We start from the raw sequence: 11078 nt of genomic DNA on the forward strand, positions 1-11078 counted from the left end.
CGAATTTTAGCGAGACATAACTTGACTTCCTGACCCCTGAACAATTTCAAACTTATTTTATATGAAAATTGGGTCCGTGAAGTTTACGCCATTCGAAGAACGGATGAAAAATGTTTTAAAACGAAAGAGTTATGCCCGTCGAAAGTTTAGTGCAAAAAGTGAAGGATGGTCTAGAGTAACTGAATTAAGATGTTAATGATGAGATTAGGGATGATTGTGTGTCGCCAAAATGGTCGAGATGTGTGTGTGGCCAGAATGGTCGAGATGTGTGTCTGGCTAGAATGGTCGAGAGGGCAAGGTTTGGGTGCGATCCCGCTTGCTTGTTAACTTGAAAATATATTCGGATGACAAGCTGAGGACGGAAGTTCCCTCTTTTGTCGTGATGGGGATGTGGGAAAGGTGGAAAGACACTGTCCTTCTATTATTTTTCCCACATTCTTCTCTGGTTGCGAGGTGGAAAAGCACACTCATTCGATGTGGAAAGACACTCTTCTTCGTATATCCTCTAGGAGAAGATGGAAAGGCACGCTCCTTCGATGTGGAAAGGCACTCTCCTTTGTTTATGATCCTCCTGAAGATGCGCAACATAGAGACAAATGTCTGGGTTAGCTATCAGATGTATCGGGTTCTGGCGATATAATCGACACATGAGCTCACGGCCAGTAGGACAGGCATGCATCATGTTGCATTTGCTTGCTTTGTTTGGGTGTGCATAATTGTTTTGGTTTGTCTATCTGATAATTTCTGTTTAACTGATAACTGTGATACTTGCTGTAATTGTTCTTTAAATGTATTTGCCTTTTATTTGCTTGTGTTTGTGATTGTCTTTCTGTTTTGAGTATCTTGGTGGTGGACAAGTGATAATGTTGATTTGATTTGAAATGGGACAGATGTTGGGGTGAGTTTATTTGGGCCAGAGGCCGAGCTGATTTGATTTGGGCCATAGGCCGTGACTGGTTGGGTCAATGGTAAGGGTTGTTTAACAATGATCTAGTAGTAAGCGGTAAAATATATAGAATATTATGTTATTTGAAAGTGAAACCAATGGTTAGAGTTAAAGGAGACAGAAGTTAAACTGCAGAGTTAGGGTTATACTTTGACTTGGGTACCTTAGGGAGTTATAACCAAATTTATGGTTCAGTTTGTTCCTTTAGGTGTTATAATCTGAGTATCGAAATTCTAGGATTGCCTCTACTTTTCTCGGGACCTTATTTATTATACATATGGGCACCTTAACCATACTGAGAACTCCCGATTCTCATCCCATACATATTTTGTATTTTTCAGATGTAGGTTGAGAAGCACCATTCTGTATTATGGAGACTCTGATGAAGCGAAGAACTTTTGGGACTCAGAGACGTATTTTGTTTATATTTATGTATGTATATAGATTCTCCACCCTATATTTTATGATTGTCCTTCTTAGAGGTTGACTCAGAGAAATAGGCTACCTTTTCTGTTTTGGGTCATTTTGGGATTCTCTAATATATATGTATACATATACTTATATGCTTGGCCGGTTTATCTTTGCGAATCGAGTTGAAAACCTTGTTAATTGTATCTTTAACACTCCTTTTTTATTATTCCTATATATGTATCTTACGCTTCTTTTCATGCAAGTTTCCGTTTACATAAGTGTTACGACTTTTGTTTTAAATTTTTTTTAAAGGTTCCTAGATATAAAATTTTTTCAACTATTTTGTATGTATATTTTTATTTTTAGAGGTCGTAATATCTCACTATCTCAATTTTATGACTTAAGTATAAGACTCTATGTGGTAGGGTGTTATATTGAGATGGATGAGTGGTTATACGCGATTAGATAGAATAAACAATGAAGATATAAGAGAGAGAGTTGGAGTAGTATCTATTGTGGAAAAGATGGTAGAACCGCGTCTCAAGTGGTTCATAAATGTGAGAAAAAGACCGACAGAACACCCAATCAGGAGAGTGGATGAGATGGAAGATGGATAATGGGTGAAAAATAGAGGAAGACCCAAGAAGACCATCCTAAAAATGGTCAAATGAGATTTATATGTAAATGGTCTTTCTATTAACATAATACATGATAGAATTCAATAATATCGTTTGATTCATGTAATTGGTTATTCATATAATTGGCTCCATATAATATCGTTTGATTGTAATTAGTTATTCATGTAATTGACTCCACTTAGTGAGACAAAAACTTTGTTGTTGTTGTATAGGCTTCTGTAACTTAATTCCTATGAAAATAATCTGTTTTTAGTTTTTTACATTAACCTTACCATGTATAGTATAGTATAGTATAGACAATACTGCCAATACAGGGTTGAGTTTCTTTCCAACATGTTCAGACTTAAGAGTCAAAAGTGTATTCCATTTCATAAGTATGTGGGTGTCTAATAGTAATTTCTTTGCCGGAACAAGGAAAATGACAGAAACTATGTGCGATGGACATTTTTCAATGGTTGCTAGTGAAAAAATTCCAAATCCAAAGGGCAACTCCATATATATTTGTCCTTCTTTATATGGTCCCATACAATTAAGTACCCTCTGCCACAAAAATAACGACTCTCTCTCATTTATTTAAATATAACAAAAAATTGTACAGAACTTATTTATTTTATTTTTTAAACTTACTACTCAAGTTGAAAAAACAAAGTTATTGTTGGTATTTAAAAATATAAATTTAATGTTGATGTACACAAAACACACACATCCAATTATCAAACACAAAAGATGCTTGATTTGTCATGAACCAAACAAACCGTTACACTTAACAATGGTACCAATGCAAAAGCAAAGATCTTAATCTTAGCGTACATGGAAATGAAATTCATTTAATAAAATTTGTTGGACTAAGAATATACATTGGTTTTAAAAGGAAACAGAAAAACCAGGCTTTTAATATAACATAACATAACAGCCGCTCTCTCTATCTCTGTCTCTCAGAGATTGTTGTTTTGTTTTGTTCGTCCACCTCATTTTAGGGAACACCAGCGATTCCATCACCGCTGGTTTCAATTTGGGGTGGTCTGCATGCTGGCTTGGAATCGGTTTCACCCTTCAAAATCGCTCCTTTTTGCAACAATTCAGAACAAGGCAGAAACTGAACCCTCAATTTCAATGTAGCCTTCGTTCTCTTGGGCAACGTCTCTGAATTGGTGATGACAACAACTGCAAAACTTACTTTCTCTCTTGTTTCCAAACCCAAACAAACCCTTTGATTCCTCCAACACCTTAAAAGGTATCCATCTCACGCACCCTCTTTTATTTTTTGTTCAAAGAAAAAAGAAGTAAGGAAGAAAATTTTGGGTGGCCTAAAAAAAAGTCAATTTTCTCGCCTGTGGCTTCTGTTGCTATCTCTTATTTAGCGTAATTCTTAATCTGTTTTTATTTTGCTTTCTGTGGGGGTCCTTGCAAGTTTTTAGTTTTCCTTCATTGTTTGCTTGATTCTCTTAAAGGTTTGTACTTTCGAAGATACCTTTATTTATTTTCTTTTTTTTTTTTTATGTAATTTTTTCTGGATGGTTGGTCTTGGTCAGGAATAGTGCGAATTGGGTCGTTTTCTAATAAGTTTACTTTTTCTTATTCTGCTACTATTTCTTCATATTTAGAAGTCAATAGAATAAGTGGTTGGCCAGGAATGAGTTCTTGGTTTTAATCACGATGAGTCAGTTTTCTGGGCTTGAGTGTTCATACCAAAAGGGAAAAAAAATTCTAGGCCTTAAGGGTATATAAGAAGGGAGGTTCTACAATTGCCGTTATCATTTTCTCTTTAGAAAATATATGTTGTACACAAATATTTCAAATTCTTTTTTCTTTTTTGAAAATAATTCTGCTGTCTAAATAACTTAGTTGGTTGCCATCCTAGTTGTCGAAATTCGATAATTTAGGGTGTTGAAGATGGATTCGGATGGTGAGAATGGGAGGAGGAAACCAGAATGTGAAGCGGTAGGAGCTCTGAATTCAAAGATGAAGGGTACTGGAAACCAGAGCAGCAAAGACATGATCTTCAGAGCTGATAAAATTGATCTCAAGAGTTTGGATGCCCAGTTAGAAAAGCACCTGAGCAAGGTTTGGTCGAGAACGATGAGCCTCGACGTTAAAAGGCCAAAGGAGGAGTGGGAGATTGATTTGGCCAAATTGGATTTAAGGTATGCAGTTGCTCATGGCGCTTATGGAACTGTTTACAGGGGCACTTATGATTCACAAGATGTTGCAGGTATTTGCATCTCATTAACCTTTTTTTTTTTTATATGTTTTTCATTTGATGTTTTCAACATTTTTATTATTTAAACATTTGGCTAATGATATTACCTGCAAGAGAATATAGTCTCAAATCCTCAATGGAGTTTTCGAAATAACTTGTGATCTAATATCTCTTCTGGCATGTTTTCCAAGAAAAAGAAAAATGAAATTTGATTGAAAAGCCAAATTTCTTCCTTTTATCATCTTTGTGTTGGAAGGCACATCTGTTTTTTAATAATGAAGTGAAATTGCTTCTAATGGCAAGTGCTGGCTGCCTAAAACCTTGATGTTTTATATTACTTGAATTTATGTTGATTTTTATCAAACGAAAAGTAACTAATTCTAATTATAATAATACATTAATGACAAAAGAAAAGTGGCATTTGTCTTGTTTTGCTGAGAAAAGACAAAAGTGTTGGAATGGTATGCATATGTTGAATATAAAGGCATCATTCTAATTATAATATCCATTTGAGTCCGCAAGCATATTGCGGAATGAAAATATTGTTTTTATAACCACTATGCTGCCGTCTTGAATTTTTATAGTGAAAGTTTTGGACTGGGGTGAGGATGGTGTAGCTACTGCTGCTGAAACTGCCGCTTTACGTGCATCTTTTAGGCAGGAAGTCGCTGTTTGGCACAAACTTGACCATCCAAATGTCACCAAAGTAAAACCTCAAAGTCTTCTTCACTCTCACTTATTTTATTAATGATCATTATTTGACACATGACAATGTTGATAAAACATAGCATACTTCACAGAAAAGTTTGAACTTTGCTCTGATATTATCCACATGTTTAGTTTTCGTTTTTCGAGTATTTCTTTCCTTTCTCAGAGCGATATGAATTAGTTTCAAGATTATCAACTAAAATTTGCTTCTAGAAATAACTGCTCAGCTTAATAATGATGTCTGTATTAATTTCTGCAACAGTTTGTCGGAGCTTCAATGGGTACTTCAAATCTTAAGATTCCCCCGAAAAACCCTTCAAGTTTTGATAACAATCCTCCTCCCCCTTCAAGGGCATGTTGTGTCATTGTTGAGTTTCTCCCTGGCGGAACGCTAAAACAATACTTGATAAAGAATAGGAGGAGGAAACTTGCTTATAAGATTGTGGTACAGCTGGCTTTAGACCTTGCCAGGGGGTGAGTACTGTATTCTGTAATAATTCTATACTTAGAAATTTTAAATCTAATATTAAAATAAAATGCATTTTCCCCCTAAAATTTGCAGTCTTAGCTATCTACACTCAATGAGGATTGTTCATCGAGATGTTAAAACAGAGAACATGTTGCTAGATACCAGCCGGAAACTGAAAATAGCTGATTTTGGAGTTGCTCGTGTTGAAGCTTTGAATCCAAGTGACATGACGGGTGAAACCGGAACACTTGGATATATGGCGCCCGAGGTATTGAAGTGCTGATGCTTTTTTGAAAAATAATAAGCATCATATGAATCATGTTTTTCAAGATTGGAAACAAGAGGTGGCTTTAATCTTGGCATTATCATGTGTAGGTCCTGGATGGTAAACCTTACAACAGGAGATGTGATGTGTATAGCTTCGGCATCTGCTTGTGGGAAATTTATTGCTGCGACATGCCTTATCCAAATCTAAGCTTCGCTGATATATCGTCTGCAGTTGTTCGTCAGGTTAGTCATAAGACGAACTGTCTAAAGAGCAATTTACAACAGCATGTTTGCCTATGGCTATGATTCACGGATTTCCTGTTGTTTGTCAGAATTTACGACCAGATATTCCGAGATGTTGTCCAAGTGGCATGGCAAATATCATGAAAAGATGCTGGGATGCGAATCCAAACAAACGGCCGGAAATGAAGGACGTGGTGACAATGCTAGAAGCACTGGATACAAGCAGAGGTGGGGGAATGATACCTGAAGATGAGAGTCCAGGTTGCTTCTGTTTTGCACCAGCCAGAGGTCCCTAACTGAGTCCTTTTAATTATCCCATCTTTTCATGTCTTGTAAGAGATGGGGTGAGAAGCAGTGGAACTGGCAATTTGTGTTTTATGGTTGTTGCCAGTTTTCAACTCAACTTCCCTTCTTGATTGACTGAAAATAATGATGGTCAAGAGAGAAGGAAAAAAAAGGGAGGGATTTTTCGTTTTTTTTTTTTGAATTTTTGATTGAAGGGGTGAATTCATTGCTTCTTAGATATAGTCCTGAAAACTGGTTTCATCTGTGCATGGAAAAATGAAAGGGGGGTTTGATACATCTAATGAAAATTTCCCCTATTAACAATGGCGCCTTGTTACCTACACATTCATTCTTGTTTATAGTGAGAGTTGGTCAATTAATCAGAATTACATTTTTTACAAAAAGAAAATCAGAAATAACTAAGGTATTTGGATATAAAAGTATAGGAAACTTATCAGATGTTCTCCTGACAAAAAACGGAACACCATGTTCGGTAGGATCAGGTTCGGTAGGATCAGGTTGCTCAGATTTCTTTCGTCGTGTAGTGAGTCATGAAATGGCGAAGATATCCTTCATTACATGAGTGTTTTGCCGTAAATATCCGCTGAAATAAACAATTTGTAAGCTCCTGATTTAGATTTAGTTGGGTAAAATTTTTAAATTAGTTGGGTAAAATTTTTATTTTTAAAAAGTATGATATTTGTGTTGGATATATTAAATTAAAAATAATTTTAATAAACACAAACAACAATAATATTTAAATTTAAAATATTTATCATATTAATTAACCCGATGTTTATTATTATTATTATTATATATATTTAATTATAAAAAAGTATATTAATAGACACATTATATTAATATATTTATTAAGTTAATTGTAACACCTGTTACCCTTATCAAAGTTTAAATTTTAATTTTAAATAATAAACAACTTAAAAAATTGATTAAGAAAAAAAATGAGGAATTCAAATTTCAAATAAAAAAACCTAATAATAAATAAAATCATATTAATCAAATAGCGCCTTCGTTTAAATTTGAAAATTTAAAATAATCTAATCTTAGAAAAACTAGAACTATTTAGTTATTAGAGAAAAAATAAAAAATGAATTTAAAGCACATAAGCAAGTAAATTATTAATTATTTTATTAATTTTTATAATTTTTAATAAAAATTTTATAGTTTTAAAATTTGAAGTTGAATTCTTATATTAAATAAAAACGTATAATTAAATCTTTAGTAATCGTTATTTGTTTAAAAATATTAATTTTGAAATATTTATTTTGACAATTTCACAGAAATTAATTTATTTATGGAAGCTAAAAAGGTGATGTGCAACTATATTCTATCATGGTGAGTAATCCACAAATATGGAACTGCTAAAGTCAGTAACCTGCAAAACGCAGGTTACGTTTTGACTGAGCTGAAATAAAAAAAGCTGCATGCACTGCAAAACGCAGCTTGCGTTTGGCATGGGAGGAGAACGAAACTTTGAAACGTGTCCCTGCCCCTGCATGTTAACACCTCGAAACTCTAAAACGCAACATGTGTTTGGCAGGTGCACAAGCAAAACGCAACCTGCGTTTGACAGCCTCCCCACCTGCATGTGTGACACGTGTAAAGGAGAGTAGTGGAGCCGGCCTTCAAAACCAAAATGCAGGCCATGAGAGTTTCAGTTTCTCTTTCATTTTACTTGCTGTGAATGAGAGTTTTGAGAGTGAAAAGGTTGAGGTTAAGGGTGAAAGAGAATAAGTTTGTGAGGAGGAAGAATCAGTGAAGGTTTGGGGGTTCATTTAATGAAGAAGTAAAAATGGTTCGTAATTTTACTTTACCCGAAGAACACATTTAATGACACTCCGACGCTCTTGTCAGGGATCGTATAGGTGGCAGTGAAAGCAATGTGTTAGTGACGTACCTAGGGAGAGGGGTAGGGCCCTCCCTTTATATACTCTGTTAGTAGGGTGGGTCTCACGGGGTAGGCCTCTTTCTTGGAAGTTTCCTCGCCTAGCTGTCATGTGGCTGGCTTCTAGGGAGCGAGACTCCGTGCATTACCCGCAGTCCGGGCGGGCGAGCGTTGTCTGCCGGGTCGGCTACTCGGGTCGGAGCTCCTGGTCGCCTGGTCCGGGCTAGAATAGTGCCCCCTACGCGCGAGTGAGGCTCGTCGCTTTGAGGGAACGCCTTTTGTCACCTCGTTCTTCGCACCGAGCATTTAATGCTCTTAATGAGTGATTTGAACCCTGCGCGAAATGTCTACTTTGTCCTTGTCCTTCGTGCTTCCTATGCGTCAGTTACTACTCATCCCCCACCTTTTCGTTTCAGTTTTTCCAAACCATAACCACTCATCTCTCATTTCTCCTTCGCACATTCTGGAGTTTCCTGCTGCAAATCACCTATTTCGTCCAAATCTCCCTAAGGTTTTCCAGCTCTTTTCGGTCATCACCATCATTCTGGTAAGTTGCTTTTTCCTTCTCTACTCCTTTAGTTTTAGTTATGCTGCTTCTCTTCTGTTTTGGTTTTGTGCGTGTACTGTACATTTTGTTGGATTGCATGCTTGAATAATTCCAATATTAGGTAGACATTAGGGGGGTAACCATTCCAGGTTTTTGGTTTTTAGGCTTTGTTTTGACTATAGATTTAGCCCTTGCTTGATTGTAGATGTTGGATAGGCAAACTGTAGTCTTTGGTGTTAATATCGGTTTCCCGACCTCATAGACTGACTCTGAGTGGTGCCCCTACTGTAGGTATGGCCCAACGCCCCGTCGCGAGGGTTCCCGTCACGAGAGCACCCTACGACTGATATGCCTGGGTGACCTCGAATGTGAGGGACACCCCCAATCAGATGACCTTAGAGGAACTTACGGAGTTCCGACAAGCCGACTACCTCTGCGGGGGAGTCCCTGAGGAAGCTAACTCCCCGGGTTGCCGATTGGATCTTGATGTACAAGGCGATGTTCACCAACTTGGGGATACGCATTCCTTTCTCCCCCTTCCAAATGGTGCTGCTTAACCAGTGTGATGTAGCGCCGTCTCAACTGCATCCGAACAGCTGGGCCTCTATCCGCTTTTTTGAGATGGTCTGCGAGTTTTTAGAGTTACCGGCCTCAGTGGAGGTCTTCTTATTTCTTTTATCCTAACAAATCCTTCAAAGGAGGGAAGGGCCAAGAAGGGATTCATGTCGTTTTGGTCAGCCCAAGGTCGGAGGATCTTTGGTCTGTTCGAGGATTCCTATCACGACTTTAATGATAAATACTTTAAGGTTCGCCCCGTCGAAGGCCGGCATCCCTTCTGACTGACTCTGGAGGGGGAACGCTGCATCCCGACTTACTAGAGCTTAGGGGCAGGGGCCAATGCGTTCACGAAGGTGACGTATAAAGGCCTGACCCCTCAAAATAAAAAGATTGCCAACATCCTACTGGCTATTTTTGGTAGGAATAATGTCAACCCACACCTTCTCATGGGTGACCGCGAGATGGCAAGGGGTTATATATGTGAGTAGTCGTCTAGTCGCATGCTCGTTTTTGTTATTCCTTTGTTTACTTCAACTGATTTAATGACTAACGATCTTCCGTATTTTGTTTTATTATCAATGGCTGGCGAGCAAGTTGGGCTTGATGCTTTGTTCAATACTTTTCTCCTTGAGGGCAGCGACGACAGCTCTGCTACCTATACCAATGAGGCGTCGCCTTCTCCCATTGTTGAGGTACAATCCCAGCCCACCCAGGTGGTCGGGCTTAGCACTGGTCCAAGTCCCCGACCAGAGGTTGAAGTGGAGGGTGGAGGACCTGAGGTTGTCGTCGTTGACAACCTAAGGAAAAGGAAACCGACCTCCAGTGCTGAGGGGGCCCTCACGATGATGGAGAGAAACTTTGATGCTGGAAATTTTATCGATTCTCAACTCCTGCCTACGGGGGACTTCTTCCAAGGTGGGGATCTTGCTTCCCAAGCTAAGTGGGTGTACTGCACCCTTCTCCGGGAAGCAGCCATAACACAGAAGGCGGAGGCTATCTTGGTGGGGGCTCGGACCTTGGAAAATAAGCTTCAGTCATCCGTCAAAGCCAACGAGAAGTACAAGGTCAAGGTGAAGTCGCTGCAGACGCAGCTGGCCGCTGCCGAGGAGAAGGTCAAGACTTCTGACGCAGCGGTAGCGTGACTTACCGAGCGAGAACACTCCTTGGAGAGCAAACTTAGCGCTGCTCAAGGTCGGGTGAAGGAGCTCAAGAAAGAATAGGATGAAGCCTTCTCGTCGGCGACCGAAGCCAAAACTAAGGCCTCCGAGCTGAAGAAAAAGTACAAAGAAACTGTGAAGCAAGGTCGGAATACTATCATGTCAACCGAAGAGGCGATCAAGGCTCAAGTGAAGTTGTTGGCTCCCGACTTTGACATCTCAGCTGTCAGTGTTTTCAAAACCATTAAAGATGGCAAGATTGTTGATATCTCGAAGAAATGAATTCTTTGTACTCTTTTTTTTGTTGGTAGTTTGTAGGACAATATTTTCCGTTATACTGTTCTGACTTTTTGAAACCGTATTGAGGCTTTTGTGTATAATCTTTTAACTCTAAGACAATGTCATAACAAAAATGAAGCCGAGTTGTGGCTATTTTGCTTAAGCATTTGAAATTCGGCCTTATTTAGTAGCCGTTTGCTGTAGCGTTCGCAGCTTCGGTGGTTCCCGGTGTGATCAGCCCCGGGATACCGTTTTGTTATTGAACCAGTTAATTTTCCAGGTCGAACGATTTAAATAATGTGAACAGTGCATTAAAGTATAAAACGAGAAAGGAACAATTAGTGTAATCATTATATAATAATAAATTGCTATTCATGTAAACAACCAATGAGAAATAATATGAACATAAAGTAATACGAGTCTTACTAAATCGGGAGATCGCCTGCCCGCCGGGTGGGCTTCGGCTT

The 11078-nt window shown here is 38.3% G+C and overlaps 1 protein-coding gene across 3 annotated transcripts; it reads left to right on the plus strand.

The window, feature by feature from the left end:
- Nucleotides 1-2684: 2684 nt before the first annotated feature.
- LOC112801286 (serine/threonine-protein kinase 54) lies at nucleotides 2685-6491 on the plus strand. 3 transcript variants are annotated; one of them, XM_025843931.3, is made up of 7 exons: nucleotides 2685-3229; nucleotides 3857-4207; nucleotides 4780-4901; nucleotides 5166-5377; nucleotides 5466-5640; nucleotides 5748-5882; nucleotides 5972-6491. In XM_025843931.3, the coding sequence occupies exons 2-7, from the start codon at nucleotides 3889-3891 to the stop codon at nucleotides 6176-6178; spliced, it is 1170 nt and encodes a 389-aa protein (XP_025699716.1). In that variant the 5' UTR covers nucleotides 2685-3229; nucleotides 3857-3888; the 3' UTR covers nucleotides 6179-6491. The 3 variants fall into 3 exon arrangements, with proteins under 3 accessions (XP_025699716.1, XP_025699717.1, XP_025699718.1); XM_025843932.3 differs by having other exon boundaries at nucleotides 2810-3229; nucleotides 3841-4207; XM_025843933.3 differs by lacking the exon at nucleotides 2685-3229 and adding an exon at nucleotides 3346-3446.
- The last annotated feature ends 4587 nt before the right edge of the window (nucleotides 6492-11078 follow it).

This window comes from Arachis hypogaea, chromosome 5 (genome assembly GCF_003086295.3).
Source record: "Arachis hypogaea cultivar Tifrunner chromosome 5, arahy.Tifrunner.gnm2.J5K5, whole genome shotgun sequence".
Lineage (NCBI taxonomy): Eukaryota > Viridiplantae > Streptophyta > Magnoliopsida > Fabales > Fabaceae > Arachis > Arachis hypogaea.